This window comes from Penicillium pulvis (assembly GCF_028828015.1).
Source record: "Penicillium pulvis strain IBT 33274 chromosome Unknown contig_23_segment0_segment0, whole genome shotgun sequence".
Taxonomy (NCBI): domain Eukaryota; kingdom Fungi; phylum Ascomycota; class Eurotiomycetes; order Eurotiales; family Aspergillaceae; genus Penicillium; species Penicillium pulvis.
Genome location: NW_026643075.1, coordinates 685,345 through 711,039, shown reverse-complemented (window position 1 = coordinate 711,039; position 25,695 = coordinate 685,345). Strand labels below are relative to the sequence as shown.

Sequence of the window (25,695 nt, the reverse complement as noted above, 5' to 3'; positions counted from 1 at the left end):
CGAATTCCCGTCCGGCTGGGCCGGGCAATATTTGTTACCAGACTCGGCACCCCAATTAGCTACATAGCTTTATCATATATCCCCTCAATATACGAACTTCCACGCACTGGTGTCAAACCGACAGTTTTCGTACTGGCAGAATGTCGTGAGTATTCTCCGCAATTGATTTGCTAGAGAGCATCATTTTTACCTTTGTTGTTGTGGTGGAGGTTTTGTTCGATTCACTGCTGAGATGTGCGTGTGCGGAATCTGCGAAATTACGTGGAACGAGAGCTGTATGAGAGCGGTGTACGTGCAGTATTTGTTACCGAACTCGGTGCCCCAAACAATTAGTTGTACCATATCTCCCCTCAATTTACAATTTTTGAACGCACTTTTGTCAACACTACAATTTTCATACTGTAAGAGTGTCATGGGCATTCTTTGTATTTTTGATCTGCCAGGGAGCATCAGTCTTACCTTTGTGGTGGTCGAGGGTTTGTTCTATCAGTGTCGGGTGCATTCTTCGTGTTTTGTTCTGCCAGGTGTACTTGCGGCAAACTTTACTTTTGCCGCTTACAGAGGCGGTCAGGCGAAATACATAATCCTTGTCATTACACGCTCTGTCAGATTGACCCACCTTGCTACCCCTCAGCTCCAATCAGCTTTTGCCCAACTCATCCATCGACCCACTCTGGTTCGTTGATCCTAATCTCATACTTTTGATCGTCAATAACTGAAGTCGCAGCGTGATCGCTGTCACTATGTCGAATTCCGACATCAGTTTGAGCCCAACAATCTCCTCCAGGTTCACGACCTTCTACGATGCGAAGGCGTCTCTTGAGACGCGTCTAAATCGATACCAAGGTCTTGATGGCCAGCATGATGATGACACTCTCAAACTTTTGACGGCAACCTTCAAGTACCTGCCGCAAGACGGAAGAATTCATTTTGCGGATGATGTCGATGACTGCGTTGATGATGATGCTCTGCGACAGCTCGCTGACAGTCTTGATACCGGCCTATTGAGGCCTATGCTATCTCAAGGTGGTCAAACCCCATCCATCACCCCTTCTCCTCGGTTTGCAATAGAATACTCCATCGAAGACCTTCATGGACAGGATATTGAGTCTGCGACTCGGAACGACCAGCCCCAGCTTCGTGCGAGTTGCCTGAAACGAGACGGTCACCGGTGTGTCATTACTCAATGCTGGGATCGAGACTTCCGGGATCGCGAAAGTGATGATGATGGACCTTTAGAGGCTGCGCATATAATCCCGTTCACTTTGGGACGATACTATACAGATGATGAAAGAAGATATCTATCTTGCGTGTGGGTCAACATCTTTCGATACTTCCCAAGCGTAAGGGCGCGGCTAAATCTCTCCCTCGGCGACATCAACCGCATCGACAATATGATGATGCTTACCCCCTTTTGCCATGCGGAATTTGGAGCATTTCGATTTGTCCTTGAGGAGACTCCAACACCAAATCGGTACCGAGTGAAGAAATTTCCTCGGATTTCTGGTTACTACAGCCGTATGCTCCCTCCCGTAATGACGTTCATTAACTACGACCCTCAACACGCCCTACCAAACCCTGAACTCATTGCTGTTCATGCCGCTATCGGCAATATTCTAAATGCCAGTGGACGCGGCGACAAAATCGAGAAGCTCATTAGGGATCTTGGAGAGGGTGGGCAGATGTTATCACCTGATGGAAGCACCAGCGTTGGTGATCTTCTCTCTGTGACTGAGCTTTCTACGTTGTTGTCGGTCTCGAACTTAGCAGAAACCAAGCATGAAAGCGAGAAAGCTAAGCCACGACGAGCTCCAGCTGCCCTGCCAGGAGCCGAGAATCAGCGGTAGCTCGCAATCCAGTGTCAGAATGCAGAGTAATATTATCGAGTGCTCACATATCCAATAGATTGAACTTGATTAATATGTATCATGGATAGGACAATAAATTTTGTGTTTACCTAATCAACTGGGAATGTGTAAGCTCCGACGCTACCACTAGCATCTGGCACTATGGTGCTTATCCACAGAAAGATGAGGAGGCTGCTTGGGTCTGTGAGGCAAACTCACCAATTGTGACGGCAAAGCTTGTCACTACAAAACCTATCGGTGACAACCAAGATGTACCCCAAACATCGTTCATTAACTCTGTTGAGTTTATCCTTGCTGCAGATAACCTGGGTCAGCTCCCTGGATGGCCACTGGATGTTGAAACTGTGCGTTTCTTGAGTGATGCGGAGGAGCAGAACGCGAGCGATCTCCCTGCACTGGTTGAGTCTGCACCAAAGCCCGGTAGAAACATTTGGTCTATGAAGGGCTTTTACGGCGAGTATACTGATGGGCTAGTTACCCAGCTCAGTATCGTGTGGGGCCGTTCTTAAAAGTGCGCGACTCCAGGACGGTTGAAAATCAAACATGGAATAATTAATAGCAAGTTACTATGGTCTATATACATCAATTCCAGTTTCAATCTCTTTTTCAGGAACATTCACGTGTTTGGAGTATTGGAATCAGGATTTGTACGTCCAGAGGATGACCGGAACCGATATACCCCGTGGAGAATCACACTGGTCAAATGGGAAAGGAAGATTTGTCCGGAAAAGGTCGGGGTGATATTGATCCATGCAATCGACTTTCCGGTACGTTGAACACGTACAGCAAACTGTTATGAAGATACGAGTAGGAGAATGATATGTTGATCGAAAATAGTAGGTGGAAATGACAAAAGAGTATATACCTCATTCCTTAAAGAATATATGAACTGTTCGAGGAACTGACAACAAAACCTTGGAAGCTTCAAAAAAGGTACATGAGTCAAAAACATAATTCAAATTAGGTGGCTTTTCGCCGCTGTATGAATATAGTATAAAAGACCCATGCATCTAGCTTTCACATCTTCTTCATTCAGATATTCAAACAATCGACCCTGACTAGTGATGAGATTCTCCATCCCAATTCACTCTTACATCTGTTTGCACATACACTGGGCCCACATGATCCATATTGTAGCTTGAACCATGACAAGCTTTATCTAGCGAGTTCTGTTCCCTTTCTGACCCCCTTGAAAATGCTATAGAGTTTCCCATGCCAGGGAAGCCACCGTTGTGTAGCGGCTTTTTATATTCGTTATCATCAGACCTCTCATAAGACCTCGATGCATTACGAGTGCCTTTACGCAAGTGGCTAATCAGACTTGGAAATGTTGGAAGGCAAGTGACGATGATACTCAAGTTCAATTCGACATTTTGCCAAATACCAGTGGTGCCTTCGGTGGCTTTTAGAGTAATGCAAGTTAGTGATAAGGGGTCAATTAACGATAGCGCCAAGCGCTTCATTGGAGCCATGACATACCTGTGGGGTTATTGATGTCGACTTTCAAGATACAAATGATATGCATCAAGTCCGCAATACAGATACTGGATGTTTTAATGTGAGCCTCGCCTTTGTAATTTTGGCACGCAGGATCGTCTTCAGTACTCACAGTATACCAAAGCAAAAGAGTCCAGACACAAGCACCTTCTTTTTGCGACTCATCATAAGCCTCCACACAACCGGCTGCGGGAGACAGAGAATAAGGAAGTCCACCACCATGTTGATGCTGCTCATGACTGTCCAGCTTGCGATTATATTAAAATTGGCAGAGTTTGGCAACCATGGTTTCCATTGCGCTTCAATCGGGTTGTATGCAAAGATTAACAAGCATTCGCTGGCGATAAAGTACCCGCCGATCAGGAAGCCAACAGTCCACGATGCAACACGGAAAGACTTTTGAATTTTGAAGATGCGATGGTAGAGGAGAAGGACTGCTGCTTTTGCGAAGGAGATACTCGCGGCGTACAATACGTTTTCGGCTAGTGTTAGCTAGACAAATCAAAATTCCATTAGTACTATAAGCGTCCTTAGGAGATAGGATGAATATCTTTACTTTGAGGTATCTTTCCAGTGTTGCTGCACTGTAATATTCGATATCATAGCCGCCATGGGCAATAGTAGCGTCAAGGAGTGTGACTATAAAACATCCAAGTGCGAATATGAGGGCGATCAGACTGAACCAATCATCCCATTTCACTGACATGGATATCTTTCGAGAAATAAATCGCAATATGACCGCAACTATTGCGAGGAAGGTGAATATTGTTGTAATAGCCACGACGATACCATTTTCATGTTCGATCCCGCTAGGCATCAAATCGACAGGTGACATTGTTGAAGCCATGTTGAAGATAGATCCTTGTCAAAGCAAGACATAACATGTGAAAAGACTAAGGAACCTCGAGCAGGGGGGTGATTTCTATTGATAAAGCACAAGAAGATCTAGGGTCAGAACGCGATCCTGCTCATTGTGTTCGAACCGAGAGCGAGTACATTTTGGGGGCTAAGAAGTGGCCCCATTCTTGCAATCATCATTTTTCATTAATTATGCGCTCTGAACTATTAAAAGAAATGATGAACCTATCACAGTATAATTGCATGCAGGAGGATTTAGAGCAAGGCGGGGTAATAAGTGAAGGAAGATATCTTCCATCTACAGTATCTGGCCATAAGCTACAAGAACAAAAACCGTTTGTATGGTAGTCAGGCCGTTATGTAGTAACCAAAAACCCCCTATGTGTCAACCAAAGATTTATTGTTAATGATGTTTTACTTTACAGTTACTATGGTGATGCAGTTTAGCGTGTGATAAAAATCGTAGCTTATATGGCCAGATACTGTATCTTCAGTGTCAGCCAGGCGCCCCACGGGAATGTCTCATCATGTATAGAGTACGAACACACATGCTCACCGAGTCGGTTGGTGGAATCTCTTCAGAAAGTGGATCAGCCGTGCGCAAAACCATCGGATCAGAGACTTCTAAGCTTCTCTCCCTGCGGGCCGCTGTGGGGCACGACTCTTAATATGTCGCAAGATGGGGGTGTGGATACCTTGAAAGGGGCTTGCGATTGGTCGAAGGTAGGATTAATTTAATTAGTGAAGGATTACTTCTCACCAAAAGGATGGCCCCCGGGCGTATAAGAGACCCGAGTTCACCTTATGTACCGGTACTCAAGCCTCACGAGGTCTCGAGCATAATGCAGTCTTTGTAGGGTATCAGCAGCTGCATTCACGCAGCGTCAGCTTGAACATTTGGACCAATGAAAACCTCCACAGGATATGATTACCTGCGAAGACTAGCTCTCAAATATGATATTAGGTACATGTATACTCCGTACTACAGAATTATGTAGATCTTGTCATTAATGGTAATATCCATGGCGTGTTCGGTTACATTCGCGGGCGAACTATGGGGCCAAGAATGGGCGCAATTATGCGGTGGTAGGGCTCCCAGAAGGGGCCGCGTCATCGGTCATGTTGATACTCAAACAGTATGACGTAGCAAGCTTAGACTTGTGGATTCGCTATCTTATCTGCGAGTTCACTCTGCAGTCCTTTTCAACTTGGGTAGGATAATCTTCAGATCGGAAGATCAGACTTATCAGACCCAAAGAGAACTCACTGTTCCCGCCTGGTATCCCAGTAACAGTCGGGCTGTTGGTTCATTATGCGAATTGTGCCAATTCAGCCTAAAGGGGTCGATTCTTGTACCAACAAGCATGATTTTGACGCGATGGGGTTATAAGGCTAGTCCGATCTGATCTGCTTTACCCTGAACCTGTATCTTGTGTATGGTTTGGATCTCCGCACAATCTAGTCCGTATAAATCGATGAATCATGATCTAGTCCTAATTCCAACGTGTTTCAAAATGATGCAGAATGATTATAGGAATGAGTCAACAGGATCCACTACTAGCTATCCCTTGCTTATCTGCTCATGAGTAGACTGGCCCTATCGCGCTGTTGTCCAGATGTGGTCCATGTAGCACAGACTTCTTATTCACATATGGAGTAAGAAATAGAGAGTAGTGGATCGCGGAGATCATCCGTGGCCTGGACTTATATTTCGTTCATTAGCTTGTCAAACGAAGAGTGACAAAAGAGGCCTGCATTCACCACCCAACCATCGAATTGCTGGGGTGACCCTGCAGACCACTATTGGTTGGGGGCGGTAGTACCCCTGCTCAAGCGATTACCAACAAACCCGAATCGCACCGATTGGCCCAATACCCTTGTCCATACCGATACGAGCCATATGCATGCATGCGGAATCTTTTGATAAATGATCCCTAGAGGGCCTTAGACAGGAGATAGAAGCTGGTGATCGTTGCGATTATTTTGGGGGCCAAGAAATCAGTGATACCAGAGGCTCAATAAGCACGATCTATTTGGCTTATTTCGGCCTAGAGTCTGATCTACGAAATTAATGTAAATTCTTGGTAAAAATCGTGAATTCCCTTTGTTTTAAGTTGGAAGTCGGCTAACAGTACCACAGATTTACCGCCCAGTCTCGGCCCCCACCTTCAGCTCATGAGCTGTCCAACGACCTCCAGCTGGAATATTTCCCTTCCTCTTCGACTGCCTGTACCTGACATTTTTCCCTCCAGCCTAATATAATCGTGACCAGATACATCTGCACTTTGAATGCAATTGTAATTACAAGGCCGCCGAAATCCGTTCCTCTTTTTCCACACAAGCAGATCAAAATGGATATAAGCTATGACCCAGCTCGCATTAAGGGTAAAACCATACTTATCACCGGCGGTGCCTCGGGCTTTGGCGCTGGATACGGTGCTCGCTGGGCAGCTGCTGGAGCAAACGTGATACTCGGCGACATCAATCCAGCCGGCGAAGAAGTCGCGGCGCAAATTCGCCAAGACTCGCAAAATGAAAATGTTCATTTCGTCCAGCTAGACGTCACATCTTGGACATCCCAGGTCAATTTTTTTCGCGAATCTTTGAGGTTCAGTCCACATGGTGGAATCGATACCGTCGTTGCGAATGCCGGTATCAATGATAGCGTGGAATCTCGGGCCTTCGAAAATCCACACGTCGACTATCTGAATGATCCCAGCCCGCCGGCTCCGAGTTTCAAGACACTGGATGTCAACCTTACCGGTGTTATGTATACAGTGCACCTGGCGTTGTTTTTTCTACCGAAGAACCCGGGCTCGAAGCCCTGTGAACAGGAATCGGTTGCCTCGGAGTCAGGGCGAGACAGACATATCCTGCTCATGGGGTCTGTTGCCAGTTTACACCCGTTAATCACGCAAGCCCCGTATACCGTTTCGAAGCATGGGGTGCTTGGGTTGTTTCGAAGTCTACGCGTGACAGCTCCCATCAGCGCTGGTGTTCGAGTCAATATCATCTGCCCATACTATACCGATTCCACATTCATGCAAATGCCTGTTCGGGTACTATTGGCAGGGGTGCCACTTGGGCAAAGTGAGGATGTTATCGATGCGGCGTCATATTTGGTTGCAAATACAGCGTGCATTGGTCGCTCGCTGGTAACTGGACCCAAACTGAAACTTGATTATTCGACGGGAGAATTGGAGGCTCTTGATGAAAACGATAAAGAAGGAGCTGTTTGGGAGTGCTATATACATGACTCGGACCCGGCAGATATCTTCACTCAACGGATGCTCACCGTTGTTCATGCTGCTGTGAAGGCAAAAGGATGGGCTGGTTGGGTGTATGATATGGCTGGTGCATTTACTTGGCCTGTGCGCCAATGGTGGACTTCAAAATGAGCAATTGAGCATACAAGCGTGGCATTACTGTGTTTTTGGCTACGGCGCAATGTCCCTTGGGCTTTTGATTAGTATGTGAGATTAAATGACAGAAAATACCTTGCCCTGGCCATACTACTGGTATATTTGACTCTCAATTAAGGATGGCATATCCTCTGGCCATCAGAATTGCTACAAATCGAGATCTGGTACAGAGCCCACACCTTAGTCGAGAGTGACCCGCAGGGCTTATAAAGTGCAAGAAAGGCCTGAGAGAAAGGTTATTTCGGTTTTCTTGGGTAGGTACTCCGCTAAGCAGCACAATGGAAAGTAGAATCACAGGAGATTCCCTTCCGAGGTCTTCAGTGATTGTATCATCAGTATCATCATTCCACGCTATTCGGGTGCCACCACTAGCATGAATGCATTTCTGAGTTGAGTATTAGTATCTACAGAAAGCTACTACCATTCATCTGGACGACCGTCTCAACTACTTCTTAGGCCTGATTGCAACTGTAGGCTCAACATAATCGAAATGACCCAAGCCCGCGAGGAAATAGACGTGCTGTGGACCCTCAGGCATAAACCCAGCCAAGTTGAGGAAGTTGTGGGGCCAGCCAAGATCAAAGTCGTAGCCCCTATTAATCTCTGCGATATCTTCGGGGGTGAGCTCCAGGCTTAAAGCCTCAACATTGGCCTGGAGTTGAGAGATTTTGTTTCCACCGATCATAGGGAAGATGTAGGGAGACTGCAACTGTTAGAGAGACATGAATGAAACGGGGGTTTAAGGTTCTTACCTTTTGCATGGCATATGCGAGCGCGACGGACGTGATAGGAACATCGTGGCGCTTGGCGACCTTATCCAGGGCAGCTGACACTTGCTCTTCGCGGCCCGTCTTGACGTTGGGTGTTTGACGACCTCCTTCCTTAGGGGCAGCATCAGGTGAGCGGAAGTATCCTGTAATTGTTAATAAAAGACGCCTATATATGGCAGAGAAGGATGTGAGGACTAACCACTGCCGAGTACACCCCACGGGTGAATAGCCATGCCCTCATCCCGACACATAGGGATGATATCGCGCTCGAGATCACGCATCATAGCATTATACCGACCCTGGTAAACTGAGAAAGGACGAAGACCATGCTCGCGCGCATAAGCGTTAGCCTTGCAAACGACCCAAGCGGGCGTATCGCTGATTCCCAGATAGAGGACCTTGCCCTGCTGGACGAGGACATTGAGCGATTGCATCAGCTCAGGGATAGAGGTAGCAAAGTCCCAGGCGTGGACATAGTAAATATCGATGTAATCCACCTGGAGACGCTTCATGCTGTCGTCGATGGCCACACGCATACTCTTAGTGCCCGTTCCACCATAGTTGCTCTGCTGCACAGCTTTGCCGAAGATCGGTGATAATGTGTACTTGGTGGTGAGCACGATCTCGGATCGCCGGCCCGTCTTCTGGAGCCACTCGCCGATCCATTCCTCACTTTGACCAAATTGGTACATGTTCGCGGTGTCAATGAAGTTACCGCCTAGGTCATAGTATGCGTCCAGGAGCTCGAATGCCTGCTCCTTGGTACATTCACCCATCATGCCCTTCCAGTTGTTGCCCAGACCTGGATATCAACTTGTTAGTACAGCTTTCAGTAGGATAATGGAAGAGTTCTCACTCATGCCACCCAGCGATAATGGACTGACACGCACCGAGGCCGAGGGTGCCAAGAGACGGTGGCGACCCAGAACACTCTTGGGAAGGGGAGGTGGAGGAGGCATTTCCTTGGATTGCGTTGATTTGGGTGAAGATGTTGATATTAGAGATGTTGAGATGCTCTCAAGTTTTAATTCAATGACTTTAGTGCGTCGACGTTTGATTCAGACACCACAGTATAGAGGGGAGAGAGGCATCGCCTTAATAAGTCCAAGCCGAAATAATACATAGATAGCTAGTCCCGTCTTAGACTCATCTGGTAATTTGTTCAAATTTCACGGGTGTAAGTGCTTAACTCCATGTCTTTCCATTTGTTTTCATGAAGCCCTGGGAAGCTCATTAGTTGGGACCCGAGGGTGGAAGGATGCATCGGCTTTTGCACTGATGCTATTTCCCCGCTAAAGCCGGAGACCCTTGTCTACCCCTGTCATTATCGTCAAATTGCTTTGAGCCCAGGCGCCCGGTGGGCTAAGAAATTAACCACAGCGCCACAACGCATTATTCCATGATGATATCTGGTTTGCTTCTCCCTATCTACCATTTCTCTGCCCTGCTCAAAACCCACCAATCGCGGACCGATGGTACATGAGGGACCAAGCTTGGCGTTCATAGCCCCTGTCAATAGTGTCTAACTCGTGGTTCAGCTGCTTGTAAATCAATTGAGAGTTAACTGAGGTGGGTTCTCTTTTGCCAGCACCGTGCTTACAAATAAAAAGTCCCTTAGTATAGGAAATAACAGATAGCAATGGCAATTTATATATTGGAGAAGTTGAAGGAAGAAAGGTTTAGGCATCACCGTCGTAGTTAAACTTGACTGGCGATCAGTATCCCAAAGCGCTCTTACAAGATCTCGCGTCGATTCTTTCTGAATGATCCTTATCGTATGATGACCTCACTGCCAGGTAAATTCTTGAGGTTCATTGATTTGTTCACTAGCTGTATGGTAAGAGCACGAGAGATACCGCGAAGAGGGGAAAGCGGCTACTAGCTGCGTAGAACCCGCCGATTAGTTTGTAATATAGTGGATGACCATATACGAATGCAGACTGTTGTATGTTTTTTATTGTAATATTTTTTGAGAGCAGCATATTCGCGGCCCTATCTTTAATTCATCCTAACATGTCACCTGAGTGCCCTGAACACTACCTTTTTGCACCTGGATATCCTGCACTTTTTCTCATCCAGATGTCGTTTTCTCTGGGTGGGTCTGTGGCGGAAGCATCGCACGTTGATGCTGCTCACCGTACTCAATGGTGCTGGTGGGTCCCATGCCACCAGCTCGGGTGGCCGGGAGAAACAGATACTAGTTCGGTACTCCGTACTCCGTGCTCTTGGCAAATCTTAGCCAGACTCAATTTGTTGATACATTGAGGCAATTAAATTGCTATTTTGAACAGAAAAAAGAAAGAAAGAAAGAAACCTTCGAATAATATCCGACAAAACCAGATCAGGGTTCATCAGGGATCTTGCAGGGCCAACTTCTGCCCAGGGTTCAATTCGAAGCAAATATCTCAAGCTGGAACAATGACTATAAGAAGAAGGGGCCAATATCGCCAAGAATTGAGCTGAAGATCGGCACTATTTGCCAAGACCAGTCTGCTTTAGCGCAGGGTCACCCCTCGGCTATTCATTCCATGATTCCGCTTCCTTCACCTTGAGACACACTTTTGTTTGGCCCCCAAACAGTTCCCGGCCAGGTTCTCAAAATGTCGGAAGATAAACTCGACGAGGGTGCCGAGTACGGTGCTTTCCCATTTGATAACTACATCGCAGTAAGCGTATTTCTCGCATGACAAACCATCTCAGCTCATGCGAAATAGGACCATTGGCCCGAGGGCTTGGAGGAAAGCCCTCAGAAATGGGAAAAATTAGTGTGGAAATATCTAGCGTTATCGCTTATAGATCGATATGTCTGACATCTCCCCCCGCCGGGTATCTCGATTGTATACTAATATTTGATTAGGACTATCAATCTAGAGCAGACTTTAAGGTGACTGATTTGGCAAATGGTCTGCCGTCTGACTTGACAAATGATCAAACAAAAGTTTTGAGCATTCATCAGTCAAATTATGAGCGAAATATTTGTGCAAATTTGGATACTGGCATACAGAAAATCTGGCTTCGGACCTGCTACGATGAAGACCTAAACGAGGAATACGAAAATATGAGAGCTGATGGGGAGGATGGAATTACCCTCTTTCGATGTCTCGACGACAGCAATCGCTACGCTTTTGATGACGGATCGTTGGATCACTGGCGACAAGTTCTCGTCCGAGTACCGGGAATAACGGACTTCCGGGGCGTCGGGTACGATGGAGATGTCCTCACTTACCATTCGGGTAAAAACGACGAAGAGATGCGGGCCCAATGTGCAGAGATAGAAGACGAGGAATCTAGAGGCCTAGCCTTGACAGAGCTAGAGTTTCAAGTCGTGGTGTGCCTGCTCGACCGTGAGGCTATCGAAACGGGTCTGATCAAGATTCTTTGGTTGGACGAGCACGGAAGCAGTGCCTGGGAGAACCGCGTGGAGCCCTCTAGTCTAAATTCGCTTTCTGGGGCCTTTATGAATGGCATTCGTTTAGACGAAATTACGGGTGGAAATTCCGGTCGAGGGTCCTTGATAAGTAGATAGCCAGTCAGAATGTCAGCGATGTTGGCGATGTGGGCAGTGAGTAAAAGGGGGGAACAACACATGAGTTTTTCAATGATAACTGCCAGAACAAAGGAGGCTGCCCTGACGTTGAGTAAGTCTGGTGCCGCTGCTCCTTGCCAATTGTCTTTGGGGGATTACCACTAACTGTCGCATTTAACAAAGCCGCCCTCAATGCTCTGAGAGTACCGACTCAATGTCTTTGGACTCCGAGTTGGCTATTAAAGTTAGTCAGGAGCCACGCGAGACTACGATGCTGCTCTGCCGGAGAACATTGCAGCGCAAATCCACTGAGTCCAGCCAGGAACTCTGCTGAGAGATCGACCTCTGGATCGAGTGAGTGGCCGCGAAATGCTATTTCAGCTTCAGTGTTTATTGACCCAAAGGGTTTCTTGCTGTAAGCGGTATGGCTCCACAAGGCTATGAGCTGGACAAAACCAGCCCCCAACACTGTTCTGATCAAAGTGTTTATCTGGTGGTCCGTGCTTTCTACGAGAGGACGACTTCAATCTGATGGAAGGCCCACTGTGACCACTACTTTGACGTGCGCTACGAGATTTTTCAGGGCCTTTGCGATAGCCACTGGAAGTGCGATCCGTTTGGAAATCTACAGGGTCAGTATAGTCCGTTTTGCCAGAGCTTTTGATGTTGAAGCCACCTTCTCATAGTGGATCAAATTTGACCTGTATGGTCACGGGGCTTAGTAGGAGATTTACTAAAGAGGCATAAGATTCAAAGCTTTACTTCTTGTGTCTCTACGAAAGTAGTGGCTCGTTCACTAGCCGTGATTCTTCTGACTATTATGTAATGCTGAAAGTCAAACGACAAAGTAGCTCTAAGTTGTCACTACGTTATTAGGTGAATGGGCCAACTGATCTCATTCAATTTGACACTCTTAATTCAACACTAGACGCGTTCCAGAATTCACTTTGGTTCATATCATCAAATAAGACGGTTCTTTTAATAGAAGCTGCCTAGGCTACATGGGCAATACCCCCTCAATTGACAAAATACATAGAGATATAATCACAATAAAAGCATTATTCTCTGGTCAAGAATGTGACCGGGAAGCCGGAAGATATAATTTTTTGGTAGGAAAATGCCGAGGGCTAGAATTACACAATTTTATTGCATAGTAAATCATGGATAATTAAAAGCCCTATCTTATCTGATAGCAGTATTTGATGGCAATTTGAACGTCTATGCTTATAGGATGACAGAGACTGGTTGAGGGCACTATGGTAACAAACAGGCACTAGGTTCGACGACATGAACAATCTGCTCTGGATCTGAAATGAACAGTTCTCTGTACTTACTCCTTTTATATGTAGAATCTAAGGACCTATGAAATCGACGCCGAAAATGGCCTATTTTGGCGCTAGAAACGGCCGTAACCTTGTAATCTTATACGTAAAGGAGAGATTATTACTATACGGTATAGACTATAGTATAGTAGAGAATAATATGAAAAATAATTTTATAAATCTATTATTATCTATAAATTTAGAGTATATATATAAACATAGATATCTATATAAAGTGATTTTCAAGCGGCAGTGCGCATATCCAACCCATCTTGTAATCATCGGGACTCCGAGATACTGACATAAGTCAAATATTTCTAGGGCTTTTGGTAACCGGGCCAGTGGTATGCTGAGGAGCGGAGTAAGAAGCGCGGAGGATGAAGAAAAAAAGGGTGGGAAAGTGGCACTACGGAAATAGCATATTTTGCCAATAACCAAGTCACCATGTGCCAAGTGAGGCTGGGGATGTACCATAAACCAATGAATTGGTTCTCGCCTTATATATGTGGTGAGTCGAGCTGCCTTACCGTGCCGGGGTTGCCGATCCTTACTCATATAAGCAAAAAATCGAAGCGAAGTCATGCAGGAGCTTTGATAATTTTAAGTTGGGTCAGATCACGAAGCCATATTCGGACTTTTACTAATCTGGCTTAGCTGCAGTACAGCAGATATGTTGAGTGGTTCTAATTAGACCTTCCTTTTGCTACTTGCACCATGGTTCTACTTAACTCGGGGTATATCTCTAACGCAATAACTCACATCAATAAAGTTACATATACTACAAATATCGAGATAGCGCAAGACAAAGCTACTGATATACTTGGAATCCTCCACCACACTTATGCTCCTCATGCCCTGAATTGCTTGGGCTCCTGTGTGGAATACGCCTTCTCGCAGTAGCTCCCTAGCCAAGACCCTTCAACATCTATTCGGACTACCGACGGGCAAAGAGTCGCAACCGATCTAAAAATCAGTCGCCAAGATTCACAATCACACCTTCTCCGCTGAGATCTTCAACACGAAGAACAAAGCCAGCAATCCCCTGTGGTTACCTCCTATGATAGCCATCTGGGACTAGGCTTGCTATAGACAATCGCTATAAGGTTTCTGCATATCTTGCGTTGGCGATGGGAGTGTTACAATCGTGATTGCTTGGCACCTTGGCATTTCCTTGGTCACTTAATCAAAGAAAGACCGTTGGCTAAAGCGATGACTTACTCCATTTGATCTACTTATCCTCCGTCGGGGCTGAGGATATCTCATCATTCTCATCCTCAGGTTATGATAATAGAGATGGAGTGGAGACCGGAATACCGGCGGCGATGAGTATCTCTCCAAACTCCCTGTATATTTAAAAAAGGACTCTTTGTCCCGAAGTTGAGGATTCTATTCAACATCTTCCCGGGTTTTTAAGTTCCATTATTCAGATTATATCATTTCAAACTACAATCATGGGTTTCCTCAAGGTCCTCATCACGTCCCTTGCGACTCTAGCAGTCGTCGATGCCGGTACTCTTCTTACCGCCAGTAATACCGACGCAGTCATTCCTAGCTCCTACATTGTTGTCATGAACGATGACGTTAGTACCGCTGAGTTTAAGACGCATCGTGACTGGGCTGCAAATGTTCATGCTCGTCTTTCTCGCCGTAAGAATGGCGAGACTGGACCAGGAAAGTATTTCGAAATCAATGGCCTGAAAGGATACAGCGCTAGCTTCGACGAGGAAACCGCCAAGGATATTGCCAATGACCCGGCGGTATGTTCCTTCATTACCAATCTTGACTCCTCGGGGGCTTGTTGCAATCTAACTCGTGGATAAAGGTGAAATACATTGAACCAGACATGATTGTGAACGCAACCGTGAACGTGGTTCAATCTAATGCTCCTTCATGGGGTCTCGCTCGCATATCTAGCAAGAAATCTGGTGCTACCGACTATGTGTATGATTCCACTGCCGGTGAGGGCGTCGTGATCTACGGCGTCGACACGGGGATTGATATCTCACATTCCGACTTCGGGGGCCGCGCTAAGTGGGGTACTAACACTGTTGATAATGATAATACCGATGGCAATGGCCATGGCACCCACACTGCATCTACTGCAGCCGGTAGCAAGTACGGTGTTGCAAAGAAGGCCTCTCTCGTTGCTGTCAAGGTCCTTGGTGCCGATGGTTCTGGCACTAATTCGGGTGTCATCTCTGGTATGGACTGGGCTGTTAAAGATGCAAAGTCTCGCGGGGTCACTGGAAAGTCTGTTATGAATATGTCTCTTGGTGGCGAATTTTCCAAGGCTATGAATGACGCCGCTGCCAATGTTGTCAAGTCCGGTATCTTCCTCTCTGTTGCTGCCGGAAATGAAGCCGAGAATGCGAGCAACAGCTCCCCTGCTTCTGCTTTGGAAGTATGCACTATCGCGGCTTCTACCAGCTCAGACGGCAGTGCGTCATTCTCAAACTTCGGATCTGTCGGTAAGAGCTCCACTTCCCTTTAATTTGACGAATATTTCTAGTCAAGAGCAGTGTACTGACGGTGCTACTACAGTGGACCTCTATGCTCCCGGGCAGGGCATCACAGCTGCATACCCAGGTGGTGGCTCACAGACCCTGTCTGGAACCTCCATGGCCGCTCCACACGTTGCCGGTGTTGCTGCATATCTGATTGCTCTCGAGGGTGTGACAGCTGACAAAGCTTGTGCACGCCTTGTCGAGCTTGCTACCTCGTCTATCTCCAGGGCTCCTTCTGGCACTACGAGCAAGCTTCTATACAATGGTATCAACGTTTAATGAGTAACCTCAGAGCGTGGCGGATGATTTAACTATGGCCCCGTTGATGGCTATGTTTATATCCTTGGATGGGCGGTTGCAACGCCAATGGAGGCTATATTTATGCATGTCAAACATCACGGTCTGTTGAATGATTCAGCTAATCTTACTCTCATTGAAGTTTGCGGAAATATCGTGATAGCTAGATGACTTTCTAGGAGAACGAGAATCTTCGTGGCTCAACGATATACTAGTAAATAGTAAATTTATAGTCATATTCGAAATCAACTTGACATAATTCACAGAAAGTATGCGCCTGGGTATAATCACATAATTAATACTCTTTTGAGGTGAGCTGCTAACTTAGCTATTACCGCGCTTTGCTCAGGTCGTGTGCAGTGAGTGGATTGCTCAGGTGACGCTAAGTGAGCAAGTCCTTGAGCTTATGTAATGGTCAGTCAGTACTCAGTGAGCAAAAAGCGGCATGGGGTGAGCACTAGAACGGAAAAGCAAAGCCAAAGATTGTCAGACATTATCCTGTCTATATGCAATGCCTCTCATCGAGCTCCCAACGGAGCTTTTGAACGAGATCTGTGGCTATTTGAATGAATATCAACTGCTTTGCGCGATCCGTCTCACTTGTAAGGCGCTTTTCCTAGCCTCGCCGAGAGACTTCACAGATCGCTATTGCAAAAGCATCCACCTGCTATTGTCAACCGAAAGCCTCCATCAGCTTGGATTTATTGCGGCAGATGACTATCGTCGAACACTAGTCAATGAGCTATGTCTCGTTACTACTGATTTGGAAGGCTATGGAGAGCTTGCATACTGCGACTTTTGTCGTTCCCCATTTCGACACATTAACCCTTCACAGCGCTCACAGAGAACAGTGACAGAAGATGATATTCATGAGCGCCACACTGCATATCAAACGATCATCTCGGATCGAGACACTGTTATTGAGACTGATTTTCTTGAGAAAACTCTCGTCAAAAGCATGACACGCTTTGTTAATCTCACTGCTGTTGGATTGCGAGATATGACTATGCATGAGCTATTTAGACCTAAGCTCGCACGAAAGTCGCAGTGCTTAGGTATACGAAAGTTCAGTGATGCTTTACCTTGTGATCTGATTATGGTCCCACCTGTTTCTCGGCTACGCACGGATGTATCACCACTAAGCAAAAACCGCGGCTTGGTCTTTTCTCACATACTGAATGCACTTACTCAATGTGATGGGCTAAAGATTCAAAAGCTTTCTACCTCTAGGGTAGGCCTTACACCTGAGCATTTAGTCATGACCGAGTCACAATATGCAGGCCTTACGCCACATCTACGGAGCTTGACACATATTCAATTGCGTCTTCTTGGGGTGCGATTACATTCCGAAGGCGCCAGGTCTCAATTTGAGACACTCCTCAGTTTTCTGGTTGCCGTTGCGCCTGAACTCAGAGTACTCGATTTCTCTCAAGCCGCACAAGAGCAAAGCACAAAATCATTGCGCATGAACACGGAAGTCTTCTCCCAACAATTTTCATGCATTTCATTTCTTAAACTTGAAATGCTTCACTTATATGACTTCGATATCACCACAAATGCTCTCATAGCATTTGTCCGCACTGCGATGCCAACATTAAAGACTTTGACCCTGAGGTCCGTAAGCTTGAATGATGAGATGCCGTCAATTCCTCAGGATGAGAATCTCATCTCTAAGGACATCATCTGGTCCGCTGAGTCAAAAGAGGCAATACAAGGGCTTTGGCAGCAAGTTTTCGACTTCTTCCGGGATCAGCTCGGCCTAAGATATCTAAAAATGGAATGTCTGAAGTATCGACACCACGAGATTCAGATGAAAGATCCGTCCACGAGGCGTGCCCACATGTCTAGAATGGCTTGTTTCGGGAAGGGGCTGTCACCACTGGGAACACCGAGAGCACCGAGAGCACCGTTGCCGGCGCTGAATGGGGCTTCCGACGATGACCTGGAATCTCAGATATCGTTTCGTGCATGGATCGATCAGCTACAAATAATACCCGAGTCGTGGCACGACACACATGGTGAGCGAATATCTAACGGTATCGAACTTTAGATGACCCTTTGCTAACACTGGATTTCAGATAGACGGAAGAAAAATAGAAAGCAGAGTGTTTTGAAACTTCAGTTATTGCAAAACCTCCCTTTCTATTATGTAAGTAAAGATGAGTTACAAGCAGCTATTCATGCTTAAAGTACAAAACTTGCAGTATAAACCAAAATGAAAAAAATAACATTCCTATCTATCAAATCCCTCTATCCCTCCACATCTACACATCCGCCCCATAATGACAGCCGTAATCGGCAAAATAGACCCCTTAGCAACCTCCCACTCCTCCTTCTCAACATCCGTCAGCCCATCCGGACATGGAAAGTCCAAAAAAATAGTAACCTTCTTCTCAAATCCACACCTTTCATAAAACGGTACAGCATCCGGGGCAGCCTCAATCCAAACATCAAGCCCGCCTTCATCCGCCTTCTCCAATCCCCACTCCATGAGCATATAAGCAATACCCTTCCTGCGGTATTCCGGAACGGTGAAACAGCTACCGAGTGTCATATAGGCTTTTTTACCCGAATATCGTTCTCTAGTCTCGAATTCAGCTGTGCGGAGGGTTCGGAAGGCTTGTTCAGCGAAGATGCGGGCCCCGCCTGCTGGGTGGCGGAGTGAAAGGGACTTTATTTCAGATTCGAGATTTTGCGGGGTAGAGGTGTTTTCTGGAATGAAGATCCATTCTGCGCCGCCGAGGATTGGTTCGTTTGGTGCGTGGGGTGTTTCTTTTGAGCGGGTTACTTGGAGCCAGGTTGAGGTTGGATCTGAGGGTATAGATTCTAGGTTTTCCTTTCGTGCTTTTTCTGCTGTTGCGGATATGGTTTCTTCGATGCTGTTGTTGAGTAGAGGGCAGTAGAGGCGGAAAATTGGTTGGAGGGGGTTTTCGAATGCGTAGCGCTCTGCGGCTATTACGGCTGGGTATTCGTTGGGGCTTGCGTGTACAAGGCTTAGGAAGTATGGCATGTTGTGCTGTATTTCTAGAGTGGTGAGGGTTGGGGTTGTAGTCGCGTTGGATTTGGGTTTATAGTTTGGACCTGAGATCCATACGAGCTGACGTCCACGGCTGACATGTTTCCCCACATTATCTCCACAGGACTTTGTACATGATGCATTTAGCATCTTGGAGCAGGTTTTCCCCAGCTTTAGCATCGTTATCCTGAGTGATATTAAATAATGTACAATCAGAGTGGTATTATATGCAGTCTACTATAGTACATGTTTGAGTATCACACTACTCATGCTTCGGGCCCTTGGCATGCCGATCAGCAGCTTCAGGAGCACCCGATTCCGTGGAGTGCTCCATGGTCTTTTCAGCAGCTTCAGCCATCAAATCTTTCTCCATGGCCCTCTTCGACCACAACGCCGGCAGCCGTTCAGAGTGCATCATACCCACCTTCCTCCGGTTTGTAAACTCCACTCTCAATTTCCGCCCATACGGCGCCTTCCGAGCTAGCACTTCCATGCCCCACATCGCAGATTGAACATCAATAAACTCCACATGCGCAAAGCCACGCGGGACACCCGAGCGGCGGTCCACTGGAACCCGGATGTCGACGGTATTATGCACATCACTGAACAGGTCTTGGATATCGCGGTCTGTAAGTTCGTAGGGAATGCCGCCGATGAAAAGTGTGTTGGTGGGCCTGAGCTCGGTTGTTTTGTGCTGAATAGCGCTGCGGGCGTACTGTAGAACAACTGGACGGCCAGCGAGGACTTTCATGTGTTGTTTTTCGACCGCGACTTTTGCTTCTTCGATAGTATCAAACTGAACGTAGCCGAATCTGGAGATTTGTCAGTGCCAGAAACGCCCTTGTAAACCGCAGCAATAGCTTACCCTTTACTTATTCCCCGGTTATCGTGGACAATAGTCGTATTCAACACAGTTCCAAATTGTTCAAAATGCGCCCTCAGATCCTCGGCTGCAAGGTCGAAGAACAGATTGCCCACGTAGATTGTCTCGCTTGGTGGGCTGATCCTGTAGTTCAGGGTTGATTTTCTTGAACTCAAAGCTGATTCACCTTGCTTCATCTCTTCATCAAGCACTTTGTGGCGCGATTTCTTTTTCCCTTGTCCACGTTCCTTTTGTGCTTCCAGATCCGCGGCTTTGGACCTCGCATACAAGTCGTCGTAATCGATATCATGCTCTAGTGCGTCTCCTTTCGAAAGTGCTTCTTCGTCTGGTGTGAGAGGAGCACCGTGTTTCTTGGAAAGTCTAGAAAGGTTGCCTCCGGGTCGTCTTGGAGCATGCTTCTCTGACAGGCCTCTCGGCTGATCTTTATTTGTAGAGTTCCAGCCCACATGAGCGGAAAGAGATGGGTGTTGAGAGGAGGTATTTGAATTGTATCGGAGTAAAATTGCGCATCGTGATTGACATAATAAGGCCGAACGAGAAGATACTGAGGGAGAAAGGAGCCGGGACGAAGCTTGACGGAGTGAATGCCTAGTGATCATGTTAGTCCTTGGGATCGACTCCGAAATCAGCGCATGTTGCAGGGTGTCTAGGTAGAGTTGAGTCATACATTTTGAGGTTGCCGGCCTAGCACTGGGATTATTGCACAATTGTAGCCAAGACTGAGGTCTTCTTCTGGAGAGATCGGGGTTTTGCGCGGAGTTGCGTATCGAAAAGTTTCGGGGAGCGATGTTGTCACGTGATGATAACCATCGGCAACTGGTACGCAGACAGTACAAATAAACAAGCGCTTAGGTGACAGATATGAACCCTACAGGGTGTTTTAGCCAAATTATGGAATAGGGAACCGATGGATATAGAGGCAGATCAGAAGAGTGGAGTCCAATATAGCAAGGTCCCAATTATCATACAGGGAAATCAACATGCACCTCGCAACGCTCCTAAGCCCAACGAAATATTACCTGTACTTCGCGCATAGTAGCATAGTACCAAATATACTACCCAATACTTTTCAACCAGTTCTCTCATCCAGTTTAACGTTCCCACGGTATCAAAAACGACGAAATCAGAGATCCAGCCTATTCTAGCCCATTCTAATACACCAAAGAATCTCCGGATACAAACAAGGAAATCCGTAAGAGGGGAGATCAAAATGAAACTCAATTTCAATCCAAAGAAAAAGAGGACCGCTTATATCAACTAAATGGATCCTTGGCTCCGGCCAGAACTAGCTGGCTGAGACATGGGTGTGAACCCAGTCGCAGAGGAGTCGTTTCTCTCGCTGTTTGGTGGCGAGAACATATTTGGTACTCGGCCAGCGCCAATATCGTTCTGCGTAGTCGGCATACCATTCGGTGCTCGTGATGTCCCGAGTGGATTTGGTATCTGAGGCTGGGTCAATCCGGCAGGTTGTACAGTTTGTCCTGAGGGATCCATCATGGGCCAGAACTGATTCGAAGCGCCAAATTGGTTAGGGTTTTGAATATAGGTATCCCAAGCCTCCTGCAGGGATGTTAGCGAATGTAATTAGAGGACCGCATCGCACACCAGCATGGTCAGCGGAGCTTACCCAGTCAAGATTAGCCTGCATGTCCGGCATCTGGCCGAACATGCTACTGAAAGGTGAAAGAGGCCCACCAAGCATTTCAGCCGAGGCGCCCGCGCCCAGACCCACGCCGGCAGGCATTGGTGAATCAGTCATTCTCATGGCTGGATCCGAGAACGGAGAGAGGCCCGAGTTCATGGGGCTCATTCCACTACTCAACAGACCCAGCGTCATAGCAGCGTTCTGCTTCTCATCCTGTGGCTCAAAAATGTTGTTTGCGGTGCTATTCTCAAGCCCCGGGACGCTGCTATGCAGCTTGCCAAGCATCACGCCGAGTATACTACTGGCTTTAAAGGCCTCCATGCTCTTGTCACGCATTTCATCCCAAATCTCTTTCGAGCGTTGGATTGCTGCGGTCATCTCCTCGCGGCGTTCATGGCCCCAAGTATACGTGTCACCAGAAGGTCGGCCCGACGCTTGCAGTGTGTACCCATGGTACAAATCAAGACTGACAATTGACGCGGCCAGAAGGAAGTCTGCTGAGCTGAGGGATGTGACTATGAGTGGGCGGTCGCGGAAACGTCCACTCTGCGATTCTGTGTGAAGGATTGACTGTGCTCCGAGCATCTCCATGGCTGAATCGATACATGTTCGTCGAGAGTAGGTGAAGCGGGGGTTTTCCCGTGCACGGACGAGGTATGGTCTATGCAGCACAATTTGTGCCTTGTGGTAGACCATGTTCACTGAATAGCGGGACATTATCAATTGCACCGGATCTAACTGACAGTCTTCCAGCGGGCGGAGACGTAAGTGGTCAGGGATCAGGTCCCTAGCGTGCCGGAGATCCGCATCAAGCTCCATAGTTTTGTCATATGAAGCATTGGCAATCGACGAAGCATGCTCATTGACACGGCCAAACGCAAACACCAGACGCGCCTTGGTTATCAGGTACGAAATGGGTGTTGGCTCGCTCAGCTGTCGAGCTTGGGGCAGTTCTTTGGAGTCTTCATCAAAGTCATCATCATACAAATTCTGCGGCAGGTCCGTATCACTGTCAGCTGCCCGCAGCATACTCGGCATGCCAACTTGGAATGAAAAAAGCACATCTGCTGACCGGACAAACGACCACACCCGCCGTCGCATCTCACCCTGGAAAGGTGTGATGTTTGGGAAAACTTTCGAGTCTCGGTGGTATCCCATCCGCATCGCCAGACGGGCAACCACACCTGTTAGAACCCACACTGATACATCTGCTTCCCGGGTCTGTGAAAAGTCTCCATGTACATGAAAAATTAGAGACTCAATCAGGTACGGGTGTGGTTTTGTGTAATCCGCCAAAGTCAGACACTCTGCAACTGAGTTTCGGAAGGAGCTGGCCATATCAATGGCCTTGCCTCTGAACTCAGGAGGCTCGTCACCTTCTCGGTGATATGAGAGCATGGCCAATCTCATCATGGCAAACAGCATAGCAATCCACACAATTTCAGTTCGAGAAGGGTCCTCCCAGTGCCTGTTGTATTGTGCTTGGAATGTGGGGCCATGAAGGATATGGGTAGCAGGATCATACGTGTTGAAGTAACGAGCAACAAGAAGATCGGTCATGTATTTGGAAGGCAAAGAAGACAGAATTTCAGGTCGACTGAGAGGTTTCATGACCCCGAATAACAGTGTTGACCCAGGGACATCCGTCTCTGGACGAGAAGCCTTGACCTTTTCTGCTTGCTCCTCAAACTGTTTTTTATGTGTCGTATAGAAATTTCGCACCTCGGTGATCTATCCCAGAGTTATCAGACAGGAATCTTCTCTGGGGACCAAACAAGACTTACATCATTTAATACAGAGGCCCAGTGTGCGTCGCTGATATAGTAGGACTTGTTATTGTCCATTTTCATCACACCAAATGACTTCGTTACCTGCTCCGTATCACTCTCTTCCGCACCATGATCATCATCAAGATCCAGCTCATGAGAGAGTCCCGTAGACCCCGCACTACTATCTCCAGAGATCGTCGCCATAGCAGCCGCGGGGCCCGCCGACTGCGCACCGTTTGTCATCAGCGACAAAACCAAGCCCTCCAGCCGGTCAATACGATTTTGCATATCATCAGGCGAAGTCGGCGTTGTCTGTTGTTGAATATTCTTCTTCCGGGTGCTCACTTGTGCGTATGAGCACGAGTGCGCATCTCCCCGTTTGACGCAATTCTCGCACGGGTTTGAGCGATTGCATTTTAACCTAGCAGTAAAAGCCTCGATTAGCACAGTATTGGATCTCGATGACAAGGCCATTGAATGCCAATGTTCTGGCTACTTACTTCCTATGGCGGCAAGGAGCGCATGAAAGTGGGACTCGATTGCGTTTGCGGATGACTCTGAAATCAGGCGAGTGAGCGCTCCCGCTCGACGGCGTTGTAGAGGGCGGCGTAGGTGACATGTTGCGGTTATGAGAGTTTTGGTTCGGATTGTGGGGTATATAGTGCTCCAACGGTTTCTTGCTTGGGTATTTGATGCGCCCTCGGATACAGCTGAGATGGCCTTTTTGAAGGAGTCGGATCTGCAGCGCCCAAGATGTTCTGATGGGGCTATCTCGAATGACCGTCGAAGCTATGCGCGATCCTTCTCGGATCGATGATTAAGCTTGGCGGGGTAATTTAAAGCACCCGTTTCTGCCCCCTGACTGTTGCGACTGCGCAGTGTCGCGCCACTGGTGGGCTGATACCGTTGGCTGGCTGGGAAGGCGCACAAAGGCGGCAAATGCTGGTAAAATAGATGCGCAAAGCACCAGTAGGATGGATTTGCTCGTCCCGATCTTGTAACTCCCGTCAGTTGTATGGATTGGCGGTGCCCGAAGCTCTGTGTCTTAATAAGAGGGGTGTGGTAACGAGTCTTGACTCGGGTAGGCCTGAGGTGTTAGGGGCCAATAAGGCTACGAAATAGGCTGACAGCAGGTTGACTGGGTTGGCGCAAGACAGCTATTCCCCTTGAGAATCTGTGAAATGGCAGAGAGCAGAGAGTTTAGGCAAACGTTGAAGATGCGTGAATGGGAGATGGATGATTAATCGGTCGCAGAGTTATCTCCGGTTTTGGGTCTTATCGCCATGATGATCTCAGCGGGATGCGATCGGGCCTCTAATGGGATGAATGCAATTTCCTTACAAGGCTTGGCCTTTGCTACTTTATAGGCGCTAGTGAGCCTTTTTTTCCTACTTAAATTGATTTAATACGACTTTGTGGGACTTTTTTTGTAGGATCGTCGTAGGCACCCCCTCCTTTCACGACCATTAAGGTTCCTGTTCATATCTCCCGGGTTATGATTGGTCCAGCTTGACTACTCCTTATGAGTCATCTCAACGGAACCCTGTCTAGACCTGCCGTTGATTTATTACTTTGAACGTTGCCTGTTGGCTTGATATTTGAGATATGACTGCAGCACGTACCAGCCTACATATCTCCGGCAATTCTACTGGCATTAGGGGCCTACAGGAGAATATATCTGGAATGGCTTCTAGTGCGTGCAACAAGTTAAGTCAATTGGTACCAGCAATACACTACGGAGGTATAGCTCTGGAGATTCGCACCACTTAAAGCTTTTCTCTCCTAGAATTATACGCATCCAATCACTTGCTTAGTCAAATTTCTACATGCATAACTACAGTAGAACGTGCTAGCTCTCCACACAATGACCCCATTTATCAGGGTCGTGGACACCTTTCGCTGCCTGAAGATCTGTCTCCATAATTCCAGGCACATCAAATGAGACTATCAAAGTCAAAATTTTGCTGGTCCGGTCGCATTCGTTTGAGCTATCCCAGCTAAGAAGACAAAGCGCAGCTAGAGATCCTGGGCGGTGGTCCATAGTTTTTCCGGACCTTATACGAAGCGGTGCAGCAGAAGTATCGCATATCATAGCCTCGAGACGAGGTCATGAAACATTGATTACATTCATTGAGCTTGGATTTTATGCTCGACCTGAAGGTATTCAAGATTCTATCCCTGGTAGTCCAGACTTCGCTAGCATTCCGTCAAACTTGGCAGGTATCTGCAGACTTGCGATGCCGAGCAACGATCCCGTATCCCTAACGCGGAGCCGTTGGTCCTGTTCTTCAACTAACCACCGTATTTCACCAAAAAAA

At 47.2% G+C, this 25,695-nt stretch overlaps 10 protein-coding genes across 10 annotated transcripts; 5 read left to right on the top strand and 5 right to left on the bottom strand.

The window, feature by feature from the left end:
* Positions 1-743: 743 nt before the first annotated feature.
* On the top strand, positions 744-2,377 carry N7503_004540 (uncharacterized protein; the record flags this gene model as incomplete). The annotated part of the gene is made up of 2 exons (XM_057064087.1): positions 744-1,843; positions 1,981-2,377. The coding sequence occupies 2 exons, from the start codon at positions 744-746 to the stop codon at positions 2,375-2,377; spliced, it is 1,497 nt and encodes a 498-aa protein (XP_056921830.1).
* Positions 2,378-3,473: 1,096 nt separating this feature from the next.
* On the bottom strand, positions 3,474-4,200 carry N7503_004539 (uncharacterized protein; the record flags this gene model as incomplete). Its single annotated transcript, XM_057064086.1, has 2 exons — positions 3,474-3,857; positions 3,922-4,200. The coding sequence occupies 2 exons, from the start codon at positions 4,198-4,200 to the stop codon at positions 3,474-3,476; spliced, it is 663 nt and encodes a 220-aa protein (XP_056921829.1).
* Positions 4,201-6,574: 2,374 nt separating this feature from the next.
* Positions 6,575-7,621, top strand: N7503_004538 (short chain dehydrogenase/reductase; the record flags this gene model as incomplete). The annotated part of the gene is made up of 1 exon (XM_057064085.1): positions 6,575-7,621. The coding sequence occupies one exon, from the start codon at positions 6,575-6,577 to the stop codon at positions 7,619-7,621; it is 1,047 nt and encodes a 348-aa protein (XP_056921828.1).
* A 469-nt stretch (positions 7,622-8,090) lies between these two features.
* On the bottom strand, positions 8,091-9,374 carry N7503_004537 (uncharacterized protein; the record flags this gene model as incomplete). The annotated part of the gene is made up of 4 exons (XM_057064084.1): positions 8,091-8,348; positions 8,398-8,558; positions 8,615-9,217; positions 9,272-9,374. 4 exons carry the CDS (start codon positions 9,372-9,374, stop codon positions 8,091-8,093), a joined length of 1,125 nt encoding a protein of 374 aa, XP_056921827.1.
* Positions 9,375-11,015: 1,641 nt separating this feature from the next.
* Positions 11,016-11,941, top strand: N7503_004536 (uncharacterized protein; the record flags this gene model as incomplete). Its single annotated transcript, XM_057064083.1, has 2 exons — positions 11,016-11,081; positions 11,273-11,941. 2 exons carry the CDS (start codon positions 11,016-11,018, stop codon positions 11,939-11,941), a joined length of 735 nt encoding a protein of 244 aa, XP_056921826.1.
* Positions 11,942-14,714: 2,773 nt separating this feature from the next.
* On the top strand, positions 14,715-16,046 carry N7503_004535 (S8 family peptidase; the record flags this gene model as incomplete). The annotated part of the gene is made up of 3 exons (XM_057064082.1): positions 14,715-15,020; positions 15,086-15,731; positions 15,805-16,046. The coding sequence occupies 3 exons, from the start codon at positions 14,715-14,717 to the stop codon at positions 16,044-16,046; spliced, it is 1,194 nt and encodes a 397-aa protein (XP_056921825.1).
* A 529-nt stretch (positions 16,047-16,575) lies between these two features.
* Positions 16,576-18,114, top strand: N7503_004534 (uncharacterized protein; the record flags this gene model as incomplete). Its single annotated transcript, XM_057064081.1, has 1 exon — positions 16,576-18,114. The coding sequence occupies one exon, from the start codon at positions 16,576-16,578 to the stop codon at positions 18,112-18,114; it is 1,539 nt and encodes a 512-aa protein (XP_056921824.1).
* A 183-nt stretch (positions 18,115-18,297) lies between these two features.
* On the bottom strand, positions 18,298-19,074 carry N7503_004533 (GNAT family N-acetyltransferase; the record flags this gene model as incomplete). Its single annotated transcript, XM_057064080.1, has 1 exon — positions 18,298-19,074. The coding sequence occupies one exon, from the start codon at positions 19,072-19,074 to the stop codon at positions 18,298-18,300; it is 777 nt and encodes a 258-aa protein (XP_056921823.1).
* Positions 19,075-19,342: 268 nt separating this feature from the next.
* On the bottom strand, positions 19,343-20,562 carry N7503_004532 (nucleic acid-binding protein; the record flags this gene model as incomplete). Its single annotated transcript, XM_057064079.1, has 2 exons — positions 19,343-19,892; positions 19,946-20,562. 2 exons carry the CDS (start codon positions 20,560-20,562, stop codon positions 19,343-19,345), a joined length of 1,167 nt encoding a protein of 388 aa, XP_056921822.1.
* Positions 20,563-21,220: 658 nt separating this feature from the next.
* Positions 21,221-23,996, bottom strand: N7503_004531 (uncharacterized protein; the record flags this gene model as incomplete). The annotated part of the gene is made up of 4 exons (XM_057064078.1): positions 21,221-21,523; positions 21,591-23,339; positions 23,393-23,798; positions 23,878-23,996. 4 exons carry the CDS (start codon positions 23,994-23,996, stop codon positions 21,221-21,223), a joined length of 2,577 nt encoding a protein of 858 aa, XP_056921821.1.
* Positions 23,997-25,695: the final 1,699 nt, after the last annotated feature.